Source organism: Lampris incognitus, chromosome 1, assembly GCF_029633865.1.
Source record: "Lampris incognitus isolate fLamInc1 chromosome 1, fLamInc1.hap2, whole genome shotgun sequence".
Taxonomy (NCBI): domain Eukaryota; kingdom Metazoa; phylum Chordata; class Actinopteri; order Lampriformes; family Lampridae; genus Lampris; species Lampris incognitus.
Window position 1 is genome coordinate 152,131,557 of NC_079211.1, and position 20,750 is coordinate 152,152,306.

General features: G+C 46.3%; 1 protein-coding gene across 12 annotated transcripts in view; it reads right to left on the reverse strand.

Moving 5' to 3' along the window:
- The window catches only part of LOC130120798 (transducin-like enhancer protein 4), a 96,531-nt gene that overhangs the window by 34,427 nt on the left and 41,354 nt on the right, over positions 1–20,750 (reverse strand). For 4 of the 12 annotated variants that reach the window (XM_056289592.1, XM_056289624.1, XM_056289566.1 and 1 more), the window contains 3 exons: positions 19,580–19,654; positions 16,387–16,585; positions 13,865–13,881 (listed from right to left, as the gene is read on the reverse strand). In XM_056289592.1, coding sequence (XP_056145567.1) covers positions 13,865–13,881; positions 16,387–16,585; positions 19,580–19,654 — 291 coding nt within the window. Of the gene's footprint in view, positions 1–6,270; positions 6,291–13,864; positions 13,882–16,386; positions 16,589–19,579; positions 19,655–20,750 lie in introns of all 12 variants that reach the window. The other 8 variants (XM_056289640.1, XM_056289632.1, XM_056289606.1 and 5 more) reach the window with 4 other exon arrangements.

Consider the following 20,750-nt stretch of genomic DNA (forward strand, 5'->3'; position numbering starts at 1 on the left):
TATTTCTGATGCAACGTTCAGAAGAGCTGCGTGGATAAAGTTTATTTCTGATGCAACGTTCAGAAGAGCTGCGTGGATAAAGTTTATTTCGGATGCAACATTCAGAGGAGCTGAGTGGGTAAAGTTTATTTCTGAGGCAACGTTCAGAAGAGTTGAGTGGATAAAGTTTATTTCTGATGCAACATTCAGAAGAGCTGAGTGGATAAAGTTTATTTCTGATGCAACGTTCAGAAGAGCTGCGTGGATAAAGTTTATTTCGGATGCAACATTCAGAGGAGCTGAGTGGGTAAAGTTTATTTCTGAGGCAACGTTCAGAAGAGTTGAGTGGATAAAGTTTATTTCTGATGCAACATTCAGAAGAGCTGAGTGGATAAAGTTTATTTCTGATGCAACGTTCAGAAGAGCTGAGTGGATAAAGTTTATTTCTGATGCAACGTTCAGAAGAGCTGAGTGGATAAAGTTTATTTCTGATGCAACGTTCAGAAGAGTTGAGTGGATAAAGTTTATTTCTGATGCAACGTTCAGAAGAGTTGAGTGGATAAAGTTTATTTCTGATGCAACGTTCAGAAGAGCTGAGTGGATAAAGTTTATTTCTGATGCAACGTTCAGAAGAGCTGTGTGGGTAAAGTTTATTTCTGATGCAACGTTCAGAAGAGCTGAGTGGATAAAGTTTATTTCTGATGCAACGTTCAGAAGAGCTGAGTGGATAAAGTTTATTTCTGATGCAACGTTCAGAAGAGCTGAGTGGGTAAAGTTTGTTTCTGATGCAACGTTCAGAAGAGTTGAGTGGATAAAGTTTATTTCGGATGCAACGTTCAGAAGAGCTGAGTGGATAAAGTTTATTTCTGATGCAACGTTCAGAAGAGCTGAGTGGATAAAGTTTATTTCTGATGCAACGTTCAGAAGAGCTGAGTGGATAAAGTTTATTTCTGATGCAACGTTCAGAAGAGCTGAGTGGATAAAGTTTATTTCTGATGCAACGTTCAGAAGAGTTGAGTGGATAAAGTTTATTTCTGATGCAACGTTCAGAAGAGCTGATTGGATAAAGTTTATTTCTGATGCAACGTTCAGAAGAGCTGAGTGGGTAAAGTTTATTTCTGATGCAACGTTCAGAAGAGCTGAGTGGATAAAGTTTATTTCTGATGCAACGTTCAGAAGAGCTGAGTGGATAAAGTTTATTTCTGATGCAACGTTCAGGAGAGCTGAGTGGATAAAGTTTATTTCTGATGCAACGTTCAGAAGAGCTGAGTGGATAAAGTTTATTTCTGATCCAACGTTCAGAAGAGCTGAGTGGATAAAGTTTATTTCTGATGCAACGTTCAGAAGAGCTGAGTGGGTAAAGTTTATTTCTGATGCAACGTTCAGAAGAGTTGAGTGGATAAAGTTTATTTCTGATGCAACGTTCAGAAGAGCTGAGTGGGTAAAGTTTATTTCTGATGCAACGTTCAGAAGAGCTGAGTGGTTAAAGTTTATTTCTGATGCAACGTTCAGAAGAGCTGAGTGGATAAAGTTTATTTCTGATGCAACGTTCAGAAGAGCTGAGTGGATAAAGTTTATTTCTGATGCAACGTTCAGAAGAGCTGAGTGGATAAAGTTTATTTCTGATGCAACGTTCAGAAGAGCTGAGTGGATAAAGTTTAATTCTGATGCAACGTTCAGAAGAGCTGAGTGGGTAAAGTTTATTTCTGATGCAACGTTCAGAAGAGCTGAGTGGGTAAAGTTTATTTCTGATGCAACGTTCAGAAGAGCTGAGTGGTTAAAGTTTATTTCTGATGCAACGTTCAGAAGAGCTGAGTGGATAAAGTTTATTTCTGATGCAACGTTCAGAAGAGCTGAGTGGGTAAAGTTTATTTCTGATGCAACGTTCAGAAGAGCTGAGTGGATAAAGTTTATTTCTGATGCAACGTTCAGAAGAGCTGAGTGGATAAAGTTTATTTCTGATGCAACGTTCAGAAGAGCTGAGTGGGTAAAGTTTATTTCTGATGCAACGTTCAGAAGAGTTGAGTGGATAACGTTTATTTCTGATGCAACGTTCAGAAGAGCTGAGTGGATAAAGTTTATTTCTGATGCAACGTTCAGAAGAGCTGAGTGGGTAAAGTTTATTTCTGATGCAACGTTCAGAAGAGCTGAGTGGATAAAGTTTATTTCTGATGCAACGTTCAGAAAGGTTGAGTGGGTAAAGTTTATTTCTGATGCAACGTTCAGAAGAGCTGAGTGGGTAAAGTTTATTTCTGATGCAACGTTCAGAAGAGCTGAGTGGGTAAAGTTTATTTCTGATGCAACGTTCAGAAGAGCTGAGTGGATAAAGTTTATTTCTGATGCAACGTTCAGAAGAGCTGAGTGGATAAAGTTTATTTCTGATGCAACGTTCAGAAGAGCTGAGTGGGTAAAGTTTATTTCTGATGCAACGTTCAGAAGAGTTGAGTGGATAAAGTTTATTTCTGATGCAACGTTCAGAAGAGCTGAGTGGATAAAGTTTATTTCTGATGCAACGTTCAGAAGAGCTGAGTGGGTAAAGTTTATTTCTGATGCAACGTTCAGAAGAGCTGAGTGGATAAAGTTTATTTCTGATGCAACGTTCAGAAGAGCTGAGTGGGTAAAGTTTATTTCTGATGCAACGTTCAGAAGAGTTGAGTGGATAAAGTTTATTTCTGATGCAACGTTCAGAAGAGCTGAGTGGATAAAGTTTATTTCTGATGCAACGTTCAGAAGAGCTGAGTGGATAAAGTTTATTTCTGATGCAACGTTCAGAAGAGTTGAGTGGATAACGTTTATTTCTGATGCAACGTTCAGAAGAGCTGAGTGGATAAAGTTTATTTCTGATGCAACGTTCAGAAGAGCTGAGTGGGTAAAGTTTATTTCTGATGCAACGTTCAGAAGAGCTGAGTGGATAAAGTTTATTTCTGATGCAACGTTCAGAAAGGTTGAGTGGGTAAAGTTTATTTCTGATGCAACGTTCAGAAGAGCTGAGTGGGTAAAGTTTATTTCTGATGCAACGTTCAGAAGAGCTGAGTGGTTAAAGTTTATTTCTGATGCAACGTTCAGAAGAGCTGAGTGGATAAAGTTTATTTCTGATGCAACGTTCAGAAGAGCTGAGTGGGTAAAGTTTATTTCTGATGCAACGTTCAGAAGAGTTGAGTGGATAACGTTTATTTCTGATGCAACGTTCAGAAGAGCTGAGTGGATAAAGTTTATTTCTGATGCAACGTTCAGAAGAGCTGAGTGGGTAAAGTTTATTTCTGATGCAACGTTCAGAAGAGCTGAGTGGATAAAGTTTATTTCTGATGCAACGTTCAGAAAGGTTGAGTGGGTAAAGTTTATTTCTGATGCAACGTTCAGAAGAGCTGAGTGGGTAAAGTTTATTTCTGATGCAACGTTCAGAAGAGCTGAGTGGTTAAAGTTTATTTCTGATGCAACGTTCAGAAGAGCTGAGTGGATAAAGTTTATTTCTGATGCAACGTTCAGAAGAGCTGAGTGGATAAAGTTTATTTCTGATGCAACGTTCAGAAGAGCTGAGTGGATAAAGTTTATTTCTGATGCAACGTTCAGAAGAGCTGAGTGGATAAAGTTTATTTCTGATGCAACGTTCAGAAGAGCTGAGTGGGTAAAGTTTATTTCTGATGCAACGTTCAGAAGAGCTGAGTGGGTAAAGTTTATTTGTGATGCAACGTTCAGAAGAGCTGAGTGGTTAAAGTTTATTTCTGATGCAACGTTCAGAAGAGCTGAGTGGATAAAGTTTATTTCTGATGCAACGTTCAGAAGAGCTGAGTGGGTAAAGTTTATTTCTGATGCAACGTTCAGAAGAGCTGAGTGGATAAAGTTTATTTCTGATGCAACGTTCAGAAGAGCTGAGTGGGTAAAGTTTATTTCTGATGCAACGTTCAGAAGAGCTGAGTGGATAAAGTTTATTTCTGATGCAACGTTCAGAAGAGCTGAGTGGATAAAGTTTATTTCTGATGCAGTGGTACCTGGACTCGCTTTGTGTCTCTGTGGCCTGATCAATGGGCTACCTTCACTTAACAGGCCTTCAGAGGGCCTCCACCGGCCGGCTTTACCGGCCTTCGGGTGGTCGGTTCCTCCGGTCTTGCAGAACTTTTTTTTTTGTTGTTGCAGCGAGCGGAGTGCCGAGTGGGCGGGGCTCTGGCACCTGGTCCTCCCCGTTGCTCCGCTCGTCAGCTGTCGCGGCGGGGCTCAGTCGGACCGCTTGTCCCAGTTGTTCTTCCACGGCTCCCGCCGCGAGGTTTGCCGCCTCTCCCCCGGTCCGAGAGCTCGGTGTGTGCCTCGTGGCGCTTCCCGGAAGACATTTTCTCAAAATCCTCGCATGCTGCAGCGCACGCTTAAAAAAAAGCAAGGGCCGAACTCCAGACCGGCGTTTACCAAACCCGGCCGCGGGGTCCGTCACCTACCCGTCCATACACCCCACCACCAACGGGGTTGCGGTTTTCGGGTCCGCTCAGCCGGGCTTGGCGACATGAGGCTCCCTGGTTGAGCCTGCCAGTAGCGTATGCTTGTCTCACAGATTCAGCCATGCGAGTCTAAGTCCACACGGCCCGTACAGTGACACTGCGAATGGCTGTATACACAATGACTGATAGCAGTTATGCTTCACACTCGGAGAAGATCCTCAAGTATCGGCCAGCTCGGTGGAGTGGACACAAGAGGTCCTGTTGACATCTCGTTCTCACCTGGCAATGACATCACGGAGTGGGGCGTGGGGTGCAGCAGCTCATTTGCATCAAATTAGCATATGCTCAATCCGAGTAATCTGAACAGGAGGTCAACAGAGGGGTATAGAAGCATGCCAGAACGCTTAATTTGAGTGGTATTTTCAGCGAAAATACTCAGACATGTTTCGGGGACCCCAAAGACTTCTATTAAATTGTTGAAAAATAACATGATAGGTCCCCTTTAAGGGCTCTTGAGCAAACCACATGTTGAGGAACCACTATCTACAGCCTCCATATGACTCCTCCTATGACTCCTCCTATGACTACCCAAGACAGTTTTACACAAGTCTGGTGTTCATATCTGCAGTCAGTAATGATCACACACACACACACACACACACACACACACACACACACACACACACACACACACACACACACACACACACACACACACATATGCAGCTCGGTTTTGTGGGGAGAGGACTGGCCCAGTGTCCTGCCTCTTAATCACGTCAGACATCTTTTAAATCTCCTCTGCCAGCAGATAAAACTAACATGATCTCTCATTGTACTGTCCTCCATCACTCTCTCCCTGTCCCTGTCATCTGCTCCCTTTCTCGTCCTTTGATCGTCTCCCTGTGTAGCCGTCTCATTGAAACGCTCTCCTCGCCCGGCGCTCGGACAGGAAGAGGAGGGGAAAATACAGCAGGACCTTTTAACTCGACCTTTCCACTAACTCACGCCTGCAACCTTTCCACTGCCCTTTGCCGTGCCGCAAGTGTTGATGGCACAGAAGCTGAGGTGAGAGGAAGGGAAAGCGTGTGTGTGTGTGTGTGTGTGTGTGTGTGTGTGTGTGTGTGTGGTGAGGAAGGTCGGTGGGGGGGAGGGGGATGTGGGCGATTTCAGCCTGTTTACAATTCGGTACTCCACATGTGTAAACGGACGATGTTGCGACATCAATGTGTGTACAGGTCTGCACACCCGTCTGTCTGTCTGTGAGCAAGACACAACAGACGGGAGGTTGATCCCATCTCACCGCTCCCTCTCTCCTCTCTCACTTTCTCTCTCTCCTCTCTCCACTCTCTCTCTCCACACTCTCTCTCCACTCTCTCTCTCAACACTCTCTCCACTCTCTCTCTCCACTCTCTCTCTCCACACTCTCTCTCTCAACACTCTCTCCACTCTCTCTCTCCACACTCTCCACTCTCTCCTCTCTCCACTCTCTCCTCTCTCCACTCTCTCTCTCCACACTCTCTCTCTCAACACTCTCTCTCTCCACACTCTCTCTCTCCACTCTCTCTCTCCACTCTCTCCTCTCTCTCCTCTCTCCACTCTCTCCTCTCTCCACTCTCTCTCTCAACACTCTCTCCACACTCTCTCTCTCTTGTCTCTCAACACTCTCCACTCTCTCTCGCTCTGTCTCCACTCTCTCTCTCTTGTCTCTCAACACTCTCTCCACTCTCTCTCGCTCTCTCTCCACTCACTCTCTTTCTCTCTCTCAACACTCTCTCCACTCTCTCTCCACACACTCTCTCTGTCTCTCCACACTCTCTCCACTCTCTCTCCACTCTCTCTCCACTCTCTTTTTCTCTCTCTCAACACTCTCTCCACTCTCTCGCTCTGTCTCCACTCTCTCTTTTTCTCTCTCTCAACACTCTCTCTTTTTCTCTCTCTCCACACACTCTCTCTCAACACTCTCTCTCTCCACACTCTCTCCACTCTCTCTCTTTCTCTCTCACACCCTCTCCACTCTCTTCACTCTCTCTCTCCACACACTCTCTCTGTCTCTTTCTCTCTCTCTCTCTCTCTCAACACTCCCTCTCCACACTCTGTCTCTCCACACTCTCTCTCCTACCTCTCTCGCCTCTCTCTCTTTCTCTCGCTCTCTCACCACATACTCTCCCCACACTCTCTCTCTCTGTCTCCTCTCTTTCTCTCCCCACTCTCTCTCTCGCCCTCTTTCTTCAGACTGATTAGATTAATTAGCCTGCAAATTAGCTCTTTCAATAACATCGAGACAAATTAATTTTTCTACAGACAAATGGGAGTGCTGCTGGCAACACGTAGCGTGTGTGTGTGTGTGTGTGTGTGTGTGTGTGTCTGGAAGTGCATGTGTGAAGAGCAGTGTAGAATTTCTATGAGGATTTTGGAATATGTGTCACTTTTCATCCCCACCCCTCCGTCTGAGAGAGAGACCACGTACATGAAATATCACCGTTTTCACAGATGTGATCGCTCTCTCGCACACACACACACACACACACACACACACACACACACACACAGACACACACATTTGGTGTTGGAGGCGAGAACAGGATGACAAACTGAATGTAAACAGAAAGAGCATCCCAGAATGCAACAGAACAAGCAGGGTGAACTAAACTGAAAACACACACACAACTACACCGAGTTCCTCTTCAACACACAAAAGACCAGTTTAAAACTTATTCTGAGATCACTACTGCAGGTGTGTGTGAATGTGTGTGTGTGTGTGTGCACGCATGCAAAATTTACCCTTAATTTTTTTTCATTTCCAAAATTATGTGCATTTAAGGAGACACAGAGACATCACAACATACAACAAAAACATTACAAACTGAATGTGTATACTGCAGCATCAGTGTGTTGTCGTGCAATCTGAATGTGTATACTGCAGCATCAGTGTGTTGTCGTACAATCTGAATGTGTATACTGCAGCATCAGTGTGTTGTCGTACAATCTGAATGTGTATACTGCAGCATCAGTGTGTTGTTGTACAATCTGAATGTGTATACTGGCAGCATCAGTGTGTGGTTGGGAGGTAGAAGTCTTCAGACTACACAGGTGGAGGCAGGAGGGGGGAGGGAAGAGGGGGGAGGAGGGAGGTTCGGTCCGTGACCAGGACAGAAGAGACTAACGGACTGCTTTTCGGTGTGGGCAGAGATGGAGAAAGACACGCGAGCACCACGAGCAGCCACGCCGATGCACCTCGGGCTGTGTGTGAGGTGCAAACGCCAAGGACATTAAGGCACACATGTTCATGCAATTCACACACGCCGTACCCCAAAGACTGTTGCCAAGGCAACTGTCGACCACTGACAAGGGGCTTATTGGTTCCATGAAGAGTGATTGTTGGCCGCCATGTCAAAGAGCAGCTGTGTGTGTGTGTGTGTGTGTGTCTCAGTTGGTGTTTGTATGAGCATACATGCATGCGTGTGTGTGTGTGTGTGTGTGTGTGTTTTCACAGAGAACTAATGAAAGACATTCATCATTTTGGTCTCTCTAGCCCTACTGCTGATTTCTGACAACCACACACATGCATGCATCCACACACACACACACACACACACACACACACACACACACACACACACACACACACACACCCTACTAATCGCTGCCATCATGGTGCCTGCAGCTCTGTGGCTGTGTGGAGGTGGATATGACTACATGTGGGGCAGGAGATAACATTAAACATTCCCCTATCTCCACCCACTCTGAAAACACCAGAGAGCAGCCCCGTGCACGTGTGCATAGGTGTGCACATTTTCATGTGTGTTTGTGTGCATGCATATGCGCACATTTTGCATCCGTGCATCCAGCCAGCTAGTCGTGCGTGCGCGTGTGTGTGTGTGTGCGTGCGGGTGCGTGTGTGCACGTTTGTGAGAGGATATGTTCGGCGGTGGAGCTCAGACTGGCGGAATAAAGGAATCCTAATCTGCTCATTGAGTATTCAACAAAGCAAATGTTTGCTTTGGGGAAAAGCCCCGCTCAGGGGACTAATTACCACCAGCACTGAGTGAAAACACTGCTGTACTGAGCAGCCACTCTCGTTTCCTTCTCACTCGCTAACGAGCCTTGTGTTTATTTGTTAACTCATCTAGGCTATCCTTTTCCTGTCCCTTCTCAGTGTGTCTTCTCTCTCTCTCTCTCTCTCTCTCTCTCTCTCTTCCACACAGAGAAACACACAGAAGTCTACCAATCCCCCACACCTGAAGAAATCTGATTTCCTACTGGTATATGGGGATTTATTATTAGTTGTTAAGTATTATCATTAGTAAACCGTGTTGAGGTTTTACCAGCAACAGGGTCACCTCCAACAGGGTGTGTAGTTATCTGTGTTGAAGCAATAGAATGAGACCTCTGGTGACATTTCCCCAACACGAGATATAAACGTTTTTTTCCTTCTATAAATGTATTTCTAGTTTTCCCCTTATCCCACCCGATAACCCCAATGGCATATGGCCGGAACTCTTGTCGAATAACTCCCCTGGCTACCTTTCCACAGGAAGGAGATAGTCGTAACACCAGCTACCTTCAAACTCGTGTCGGCTGCTCTCGCTATTTTACACGCTGAAGCCTCGCATGGATTGCATCACCTTGAAGGAGGCGTAGGGAGAATGCTTTCGGTTGCTTGGCTGCAAGTGCCCGGATGGGCCAGAGGGGTCGCTGGAGAACGACGAGTCCCCGAACACTACACTGATCTACACACACTATCCCTCGGGTAAGGGTGGCCTAATGAAGGCCTTACCCCATGGACGCTCTGGCCGTGACCGGTTACAGCGAGTCTGGGATACGAACCTCCCAGCCACACGACGAGCGGGTTGCAAGAACGGCAGTTTATTCCACTCGGCCATCAGAGCGGCCATAAACATATTTAAATAAAATCCTTCTCTAGAATAGAAACCCTACATTTCTGACATAATAATCATCTCTGCTGTTTTTGCTGAATACGTCTTGACTCATGTACATTTATGGAAATCTGAAAGCACATTGATGTCATTCTTAACGGCCAAGTGAACTGTTTAATCAAGAATATTCATTCATTCATTTGTTCATTCATTCATTCATCTCATCTTCAGCTGCTTCTCCAGGGTCGGGTCGCGGTGGCAGCAAGCTAAGTAGGACACTTCAGACGTCCCTCTCCCCAGCAACGCCCTCCAGCTCCTCCTGGGGGATCCCAAGGCATTCCCAGACCAGACTGGACATGTAGTCCCTCCAGCGAGTTCTGGGTCTACCCCGGGGTCTCCTCCCAGTTGGACGTGCCCGGTAAACCTCCAAAGGAAGGCGTCCAGGAGGCATCCTAATCAGATGCCCGAACCACCTCAACTTGCTCCTTTCGATGCGAAAGAGCAGCGGCTCTCCTCCGAGCTCCCTCCGGATGTCCGAGCTCCTCACCCTATCTCTAAGGCTGAGCCCAGACACCCTATGGAGAAAATTCATTTCAGCCACTTGTATCCACGATCTCACCCTTTCGGTCACTACCCAAAGCTCATGAGCATAGGTGAGGGTTGGAACCAAGACTGACTGGTACATTGAGAGCTTTGTTTCCAGCTCAGCTCCCTCTTCACCACAACGGTCTGGTACAACGTCCGCATTACTGCTGATGCTGCACCAATCCACCTGTCAATCTCCTGCTCCATCCTACCCTCACTCGTGAACAAGGCCCCGGGATACTTGAACTCCTTCACTTGCAGCAGCAAGAATATTTATTCTTAGGTCCGTTATTTTGGCACTTACAGGACCATGTTTATCTAAAGGAATCATATGATCTCAAAGTCTTGAGGCTTTTTGCTCATAGTGAGTCTCCATATTCTGTTACTTGCTGTATGATGCAATTTAAATTAAAAGAAAAATAAAATTATAGCCTATAGCTGAGGAGCTAACATGTGCTAATTGGCTGCAGGAATATGGCCCAAATGTTATATAGATTCCATCCAAACTCTACAACATCTGATTAAAGAAGTTAGCCTCCCATACCACCATGTATGACTTTGCTGAACTTTGACGTGCAAAAATCCATGGTTGACCAACAGCAAAACTGCTTTGGCTGCGTTGACCTCTGACAGGATGGAGGAAGTTATCATATTAGCGGTATTACACTATCCAATTTTATCCAACTGTGCTCTGCCAGGATACAAATTTCTACACAACAGATATGTGGGACGGTCTGCAGAAAGCCGTGAAGCAGGAGTAGATGGTCTAACTATATATAATTAATATAACCGTGTTTAGTGTTTTTGGTCGCCAAGCTTCTGGTACCTCTCAAACAAACAAATACATTTCGCTATGCAAATTTCTAGTGTGACTGGGATCTGAGGTGCACTAGCGACTGAAATCAGCTATTTGGTTGGAATGAAAACCAACAGACTCTTGGTCCTCAATGGCGCATAGTTTGACACCTCTAGTTTATAATCTGCAGCAGTGGTTCTCCAGTGGTTTTCTGTCCTACCAGGTAGGTCCATACATTCACCTTTTGCAGATATTCCAGCCTCCAATCAGGGATGTTTTACACTTGGAACAACAGGCGAATGTAATGAATTAAATGGTTGGATGGAAAACCATCAGTGCTGGTGGTTCAGTATTTGAGAACCTGATTGAGAACCACTGGTCTGCAGAATCAGTGCTAGATATTTAAAAAAAAAACAGCACCAATTAGCTATAACAACAAGTTCACTGGCTGCTAATTAGCAAATGTTCCCTCTCTGGGCAGCCAATGTCACGTTCTACCTGCTGTTTAGTATTCTCGCTTTCTCTTGCTTACTTCAGCCTCTCAAGATGATAGGACAAGAAATAATTTAACATACATTCTGTTTAATTTAACTTTTTAAATTTTTGGTCTGAAAACATGTTGAGATAGCTGAATCAGGTCATCTGGACACAACGTTTATTGAGAGAAACGTTTTATCCCTCATCTAAGGGATGCATCGAAGTGACCTGGAGCATGCATAAAGACATGATGAGATGGGATTAGAATGGTGGAACGGACTGCCCCCATGATAGGAAAAAAAAAGACTAGAAGACTAAGAGACCGGCACATATCATGCATTACAGTTTTTCACACTGCATTCCTCAAAGTCTTCCTGTCTCACCTGAGCCCTGATGTTTGACAGACATACTTCCAGAGCGTGTAAGCAAGGATGCCTGCAGGATGTAATCACAAGGTATGTACAACAGCGTAGTTCACACACAGCTGCATGGGCACAGGTGCAGTCTGGGTGGGTTCAGGGGGTTCACTAAGCCCCCTATAGCTACTGATGGCACTGGCTGCTTCCTACGTTTTAGACAAACCTCGGCACTTCAGTATCAGACACAACATCACTAAGTATGACGTACTTACATCATACTTAGTGCGTATGTATGTACATGCTTCTGTATGTATGTATACATGCATCTGTATGTATGTACTTCTGTATGTATGTACATTCTGCATGTACATACATACAGACCTGTATGTGCATCACACATACTTACATACAAGGTACTTAAACTAAGTATAAGTACCTTGGCCTTAAAAAAGAAATGCATGTGGATTTTTTTAAGAACACCACCTGCCTTGTTGTAAATGGATATAAAATACAAAGGTGAGCTGATATAATATGGCATGACTGTGATTCTATGCAGAAACCAACTTCTGGACCGTCTAACGTTCGATGCTGTGATACTGTGACCCAGACACTCACAGCCATGACGGGCAGCTGTCCATTCACTACTTGTGGTCGTTGTTTGAAAAGTGTCCTTTTTTGGAGCATTTGTTGACTTCGCCCTTATCTATTTATGTGTGCAGTTTTAGACAGAAAATATTAAAAAAAAATTTAGTGTAAACTAAGGTTCTACTGTACACATTTAATTTCCTTACGTGTCAGTCGTTGCTTCTCAAGCATGTCTTTAAGCGATGTAAAGAGCTACATTAGCGCTCAGCGGAGGCAGTGGATGCTGGCAATGCCTGCAGGATCTTCAGTTCGGTGTGTACGTTTGGATAAATGTCCGTAGTTTACCCCAGGTCCCGGCATGAATTGTGCTACCATGGTACGCACAGCGTGTGCTGGCATAAGGCTGCAGGCGCCACGGAGAGCCAGGGCCACTCAATATCATTTCACTACAAAGAGAGCCTTTAGTACAGAACAACTACGCTACGGTGGCGTTGCTGGGATTCAGTGAAGGCCGATTTTTGTGTGAATTAGTTCTACTTTCATGGCAGAGAGAGCCAGGTTTTAATAAGGACATACACTGTGAAACACAATTATGGATTTTGTTACAGCTCCCACATGAATCAACTCCTATAGATTTTTTTTAACCTGTATTTGGCTATTTGGAAACATTTGCCTCAAACCGTCAAAGGCCTCGCGACCCCCCCCCCCCCGAGACATCTGGCGCCCCCTTGTGGGGATTCGCACTCCCCATGTCCGGAATGTCTGCCTTAGCTCATCAACAGGAGGTGAGTAGGACATCCATCCATCCATTATCCAAACCGCTTATCCTGCTCTCAGGGTCGCGGGGATGCTGGAGCCTATCCCAGCAGTCATTGGGCAGCAGACGGGGAGACACCCTGGACAGGCTGCCAGTCCATCACAGGGCCGATACACACACACACACACACACACACACCCCTAAGGACAATTTAGTACGGCCGATCCACCTGGCCTACATGTCTTTGATTCACCTGACCTAGTGCATGTCTTTGAACTGTGGGAGGAAACTGGAGCAGTCACAGGGAGAACATGCAAACTCCAGATGATGACCCCGGGGTTCGAATCTAGGATCTTCTTGCTGTGAGGTGACTGCGCTAACCACTGTGCCGCGGTGAATAGGGCATTTAAATTAGAAAGTGGCTGGACAAATACCACATATCAGTGTAAGAGTTGTGCTTAGAGACCACTTAAGGATTCATTTGGGTTTAGAGAAGGAAGATTTTTTGGTCTTTGTTGAAGGAACTAAGCTGCTGCTGCTGCTGCTACTGATGATGATGATGATTTATTTCAAGCATGTAAATAAGTAGGATATAACATACAGATGACCCGCTGCCAGTAATCTGAAGTGAACAACAAAGCCACACATCACACCCAGCGAGCAGCTCTCCAAATGCGTCAGATTAAGTTACATGTGTGAAAAGCTAGTCCCTCACACTGATGGAAGACGGGAGTTGGTTCGATCACTGTGAGGCCAGGTGAGAGAAAAGTCTGGATCACTTGTCCCTTCAGTAGTACAGACAGATAGTAGTCCAGCAGAGGAACAACAACATGGGTCTGCAGATTTAGTGGTTACACACCCTCACTTTAACACAACAGCAAGTATCGGTCCACAGCTAGTATTCAGTACTGTGGATGACACATTCAAACTGAGTCGAATCCTTTTATCTACCTGACATCCCGTCTGTCCGTGTTTTGTATGTCAGTCTAGTTAACTACAGTACAAGAGAGATGAAGACCTACCTTGACCGAGTCTCTGTCTGAGGAGATGGAGGAGGGCCGAGAGAGAAATGGAGAGGAAAAAAAGGGAGGCCAGCGAGGTGAGAGACAGAGAAAACAGAATTTAGAAAAATGCTTAGCTTATCTGAAGCACTTAATGTCTCCAAAATATCCCACTAAAATAAATATGGAGTTATGCAAAATGCATTTGTGCATGCACACACGAACACACACACACCCACACACACCCACACACGCGTACTGGTGGAATTTCCTTGCTATTGATTGTGCTGTCAAATGGGGCAAGTGTTACCTGGGGTGGGTGCTGATAGCTCTGCTAGAGCTGCAGAACAAGGGTAACTGCTCTGCTGCCCTGTAAACAGCCCTCACGATGAAGCTCTGACAAAGTAATTAAAGGCGGCAAACTCCGTCTTTATCTCACTCACACACTCAGTCCCACGTGTAATTAACTGTCGGAAACGGCACAAGACCACGGAGACAATCAGGCATGCTCTGTTTACGACAGAAAACAACTGGTCGTTTGTTGGTTTTTCCCTGTTGGGCCATTTTGTAAAGTGCTAAATGATCTGTGATATGAGCATGGATGCACAGATGACATACACGTAAACATCACAACAGTCATTCTGAGTCACTAAACAGGAAAAACTGAGATGAAAGGAGTCTTTATATCATTCCGAGAAGTCTAAGCTCTCTGGGCGCGGGGTCGCTCGCTCACCGGGTCACGTGTGTTTAGTTCTGCTGTGATGAGCTGTGATGACAGTCACGGTCTGGGACTAGTATCTCAACCCTAGTCTGATGCCTGCATGCAACACCCATATCTTTATCAGCGCATCGCTACATGAAGATCCATCCATTTAAAAGACTCAGAGAGGGGAGGGGGCGTCCGGGTGGTCTACTCTGTTGCCTACCAACACGGGGATCACTGGTTCGAATCCCCGTGTTGCCTCCGGCTTGGTCGGACGTCCCCTACAGACACAATTGGCCGTGTCTGCGGGTGGGAAGCCGGATGTGGGTATGTGTCCTGGTGCTGCACTAGCGCCTCCTCTGTTCGGTCGGGGCGTCTGTTCAGGGGGGAGGGGGAACTGGAGGTGAAAAAAAGCGGCTGGTGACTCCACATGTATGGGAGGAGGCATGTGGTAGTCTGCAGCCCTCCCCAGATCAGCAAAGGGGGTGGAGCAGAGATGGGGATGGCTCGGAAGAGTGGGGTAATTGGACGGGTACAACTGGGGAGAAAAGGGGGGCGGGGGTAAAAACAAAAAAGGATGCAGGAAGATTTGATTAAGCACTGATTCGACATGATGGCGTGTATGGAGCAATGCAAGTTTGTGGAAAAACCAAACTGCACATTTTACACATATTTGTACTGTATTTGTTGTATCAACCCCAATTTTATTTTAATACAGTAGGGTTAGAGTTTAGAGATTTGCCGTGATCATTTAAAAGAGTAATACTGTAATACTGTGGGTTTTCTGAGGCATAACAGGACTGGTACATTTCAGGAGGGGTTGCTCAGCGTTAGTTACAACTCACTGGCGACGCCGTTCCTGACATCGCCACACAATCTCTGCATTCAAAAATACAGCAGCTCAGGCTTTGTTGCTGCATGAAGCCACTCCAACGACTTGGTTCTCATTTCAGTCCTCTGCAAACATGCAACGATTGGAGCAAATAGTGTGAATATAGGCTGCTCGAAAATAGCATGTCAGCACACGTGCTGTGTTTCCATGACCTTTCTATCTGAATTTGATTGTGTATTTTTATTTGTTGTTGTTTTTGTTATTCATATTGCTGAACAGTAGTGGACATCAGCTACCTTTTATCCCGTTTTAATGGTGAGTCTGCAATGAAGCCGCCATGTCGTGCCACGAGGAACTGTGTGCACGCTTGTGCTTCCATTAGCGTTGGAGCTGAAGTCAGGACGAGGAAAAACGGCAGCAACAAACGACAGCAAGCACCGGTGTCCATCTACCTCACACATGCCACCACTCTTCCTCTGACCACGACACGAGTCCAGACATTTCACTTTTCTTTTCTTTCGGCTTTTTGGCTTTTCCCCCCTTTTTCTCCCCAACTGTACTTGGCCAATTACCCCGCTGGTCCGAGCCGTCCCGGTCTCTGCTACGCTACGCTACCCAGACGCCACCCCTTGTTTTCTTTTCTGATGGAAAAAGACAAACGCCTGCTGGTTGATTTCGGCACACACTGTAGGATCGGTGCAGGATGTGATCATGGAGCTGTGGAATATCATCATTATATCAACTAATCACTGAAGACCGACACCACTAAGCCCTCCCACCAACATGATCTGGCCACATTCAGCACGGTCATCAAACGGTGCTGAAAGTCCAGAGATGAACACGATATGGATCCAGCTCACACCTGAACTGTTCACTAATGCAAATTCCATGGCTTGATTCATTTCCATGCTCTGAAGTGTTGGGCCATGACATGGAAAACCACCAAAGGGTGACAGCAATAAGACACATCCAAGACATGAACACACACACACACACAGACGGGTCTACCTTTCTGATGTTCGTTGCTGTTGTCATGGTGCTTTCTTTCATCTTTGAGTGGCAGCTGATGCCCCAGAGCCGAGGAGAGGGCCAGGAGGCTGGCAGTGCCCGCCCCGGGGGGCAGAGGGGGCTGCAGGCCTGCCGGGTGGGGTGTGAGGGGTACAGGTAGAGCGTGGCCATGGGACAAATGCTGAGCCTGGAGCTGTTGCTGCTGAACGCACACATAAATACACAAGCAAGCATACAAACACACACACACACACACACACACACATAAATAAATACTGGATTTAGATGTAACACATGCTGAATACTATAAATATGCAAACAAATAAAAAAGGAAATGGGACAGAAAGACCAGCACCGGCACTGAGGACAGTCTGAGACCATTCTGCACCACGTAGCACTCTGCACTGTTTTCTTTCCTTGTATTAAAAGGCCTACTTTTTTTCTACACTGGCGTTTGATGGTGTGCAAGTTCCTTTAGGACTGACTGATACATGGCTTACATGCTTGAACCTACACGCCCGCCAGGCAGTGAGGTAGAGGCACGATACCTGTCTAGTCAGACATCAGGACACTGAGGGGATACGCCAAACTCTCTTATTTTTCCACTTAAGATGCAGGTCTTTGTTTCTGTATAGCCATCTCTCTCTCTCTCTCTCTCTCTCTCTCAAAGCGGAGCGGAACGGAAGTGCGAGTGAGGACGGAGTAGCAGTGTGTCGCTTTGGTATAAACGAGTTTCTACAACGAGCTTTCCCCCCCCCCTATTTTTCTATCCGTCTTGTCCTTTTTCATGTGCTTTTTTGTTGACTTTTAGTTAGTAAGTTTTTTTCAGTGACAGGTCTGAGTGGAGCTATTTTTTTCCAGTAGCGGTGCTACCGTCCTCAGCGGGGCAATATGGCTGCTGTGGAAGGTGGATAGACGGCGTTTGAAAAGTTGACACGCCGGCACACGATTAAAGTGGCTCCGGTGGTCACGTGCTCGGTGGAGGAGCGCTGCCTCACGGTAGGTGAACATGTGGGATATGGAAGCATAAAATCAGCGTCCAGGATGAACAGTGCTGCGGTCATGTTTATCGATAGTGTTGATAAAGCCAAGCAGGTGGTGGACAGCGGTGTGGTGATTAAGGACACGTTGACTCCCATTCTGCCGCGGGCTAATCCTGCCACGAGAGGCACCATTTCTAATGTTCCCCCATTCATGAGCTTTAGAGAAGGAGCTTGCAAGGTACGGACAGCTAGTGTCCCCGATAAAAATGGTCTCTTCGGGTTGCAAGTCTCATCACTTGAGACACATTGTGTCCCATAGGAGACAAGGCTTCATGATTCTGAGAGATAATGCGGATGATTTGGATCTGAAGCTTAAATTCAGGATCAATGGTTTTGACTACATTGTGTTCGTTACATCCGGCATGATGGAATGTTTTGGCTGTGGGTCTGAGGGGCATTTAATAAGCTCTTGTCCCGACAGGAGTGAGGGTAGGTCTGATCCTCAAGGGCCGCCTTTGTCTCCTGATGCCGCCATGAGCGGCGCATCTCCGGCTGAAGACGGCGCTGCCAAGTCGGCACAGGGCAGACAGGAGGCTGGGAAGCGAGGGGCAGGAGAAACAGACCAGGTGGTGAAACAGACAGAGACCGAGGCTGGAGAACACAAGGAAAACGGACAGGCTGAGCACGCAGGAGAGGAAGGTGGGTAGGTTGAGCAGGTTAAAAAAGGTGATCACGATCAGAAGGTGACAGACCTTCAGCAGGTGGAAGCTGATGGAAATGAAAACAGTGAGAACGGGGAGTGTAGTAAATTGGCGGGGCAAGATGTGAATTGTGGTCAGAAGAAGCAAATACAGCAGACTGCTGTTAGCGTGGCAGAGTCTACTTGAGGAAGAGGAGGAGATGCTGTCGGAGGATGAAGTAAAATTAAAAAAGTCTATTAAAAGGAAGGCCACAGAGGGTAGACAGGACAGTTTAAAAGCAAAGAGGGTTTCAAAAGGTAAAAAGCCATCCTCCTCTTCATCTGAGGAGGACACAGAAGAAAGTGACAGTGAGTCAGTTTCCACTCCTCGTACACAGGTGGACACTGAAGGGAGCTATGCTTTCCTGAAAACCAGGAAGTTTTTATAGGTCACTAAGGGTTTGAGGGAATTCAAGGTGGAAAATTACTTTCCAGCCTTGCAGCTTTTTGTTGGCTCAGTCAAACGTTTTATGAAAACGCAGGAGATTTGGAAGTAAACACATTTACTGACCAGGAAATCTTCAGACTGAAAAAGCTGGTACAGAAAGTAAAATGGCAACTCCTTGATGATGCTTAAGACGAGTTTGGTCGACGAGTGTGTTGCACTGGGCGATCCTCCTCTTACTGCTGCTGTAGGAGACACTGATTCATGGAGCCAGGCTGGATGTCCACCACTGGTGCTCTCCAGGACTTTCCCAGAAACTGGTTCCCACCACGAACATCAGAGCAGAGCTTCTACACAGACATGGCCTTTTTTCCAGAACTGGGGGTGGTATTGTGCATAGTGGGAGTTGATGAAGATCTGTTTTTCTTTTTTTTTAAATTTGTGTAATGAGGGAAAGTCCTGGCTGTATTACTGGCTTTGTTTCATTCTATTTCTTTGGTATGTAAATTGTGTAAACTCAACATCCATTGCACGTTGTCCATCTTGGGAGAGAGCTCCTCCTCTTGCTCTCCCTGAGGTTTCTTCCTATTTTTTCTCCCTGTTGAAGGTTTTTTTGGGGGGAGTTGTCGCTCATCCGATGCGACGGTCTAACGACAGGATGTTGTGTTGCTGCAAATGTCCTGAGGCGAATTTGCGTTTATGCTGGGCTATTTTATTTTGAATTTGTTTTTTGCAAATACTTGTTTAGACTACTCAATGGTCTTTTTTTTGTATGAGCTGGATTATGAAGAGATGATTTTGTTTGAGTATCAGCTGTTGGACTGTAATGTATTCTGAATACCTTTTCAAAATCAAAACTCTCTGTCTGTCTCTCTCTCTGTTTCTCTCAGGTTATTTCCTTAAAGGGAGACTGTTTACTGACCAATAATACTGACTAATAGTGTAAAAGAATATAATACAATATAATATAATAATAAAATATAACAGACTCATGAAACTAGGTGTGTGTGTGTGTGTGTGTGTGTGTGTGTGTGTGTGTGTGTGTGTGTGTCTGTGTGTGTGTGTGTGTACGTGCAATATACCCACTCCAATGATGGCATTGAGTTCAGGCATGGTGACCTGCTTGGCCCGCTCCACCGCCTGCACCACCTGCTGCTGATGCTGAGACAGAGAGACGAAGAGGAAGACAGAAGGGCATCGATGAGAGAGACAGAGAGAGAGCGACAGCGAGAGAGAGAGAGAGAGAGAGAGAGAGCAAGAGAGACAGAGAGAGAGCAAGAGAGACAGACAGAGAGAGAGGGACAGACAGAGCGAGTAAGAGAGAGAGAGAAGAGCAACAAGCGAAACAGAAAAGAAGAAAGAATTCAAAGTGTTGAACAGCAATCCAGAAAACATGGCTTGCCTTGGACTACATGCCACTGACACACAAGCGCCTACAGCAGATGCTAATGCTTTGCTGGTCATTAACAAATCGTTAGCAGTAAGACTTTCTCTCTGCTGTCTCAGTGACCGTTGAGCGAGATGCCATGTAGGGGATGGATTCTCCACATCTTCCCTGTGATATGAAAACACCCCTTGTATTACATGTTAAAATGCCATCAGTCCCTATCGTCATTATTTTACTGCTTCTCCTGGACCAGCTCGCCTCGCCGGCTACACATCCCAACACGCTGTTGTCAAAGAGAGTAGCAGGCAGACAGAGAGAGAGGTGGGGGGGGGGGCAGAGTAGGAGAGAAATGGAGGGGGAGAGAGCAAGAGAGAGAGAGAGGTGGGGGGGACAGAGAGTGGGGGGGTAGGAGAGAAATGGAAGGGGAGAGAGCAAGAGAGAGAGAGCGAGGTGGGGGGGGCAGAGAGTGAGGGGGGTAGGAGAGAAATGGAGGGGGAGAGAGCAAGAGAGAGAGAGGTGGGGGGGGGACAGAGAGTGGGGGGGGTAGGAGAGAAATGGAGGGGGAGAGAGCAAGAGAGAGAGAGGTGGGGGGGGGGACAGAGAGTGAGGGGGGTAGGAGAGAAATGGAGGGGGAGAGAGCAAGAGAGAGAGAGGTGGGGGGGGGACAGAGAGTGGGGGGGGTAGGAGAGAAATGGAGGGGGAGAGAGCAAGAGAGAGAGAGGTGGGGGGGACAGAGAGTGAGGGGGGTAGGAGAGAAATGGAGGGGGAGAGAGCAAGAGAGAGAGAGGTGGGGGGGGGACAGAGAGTGGGGGGGGGGTAGGAGAGAAATGGAGGGGGAGAGAGCAAGACAGAGAGAGAAGGGGGGGAAAG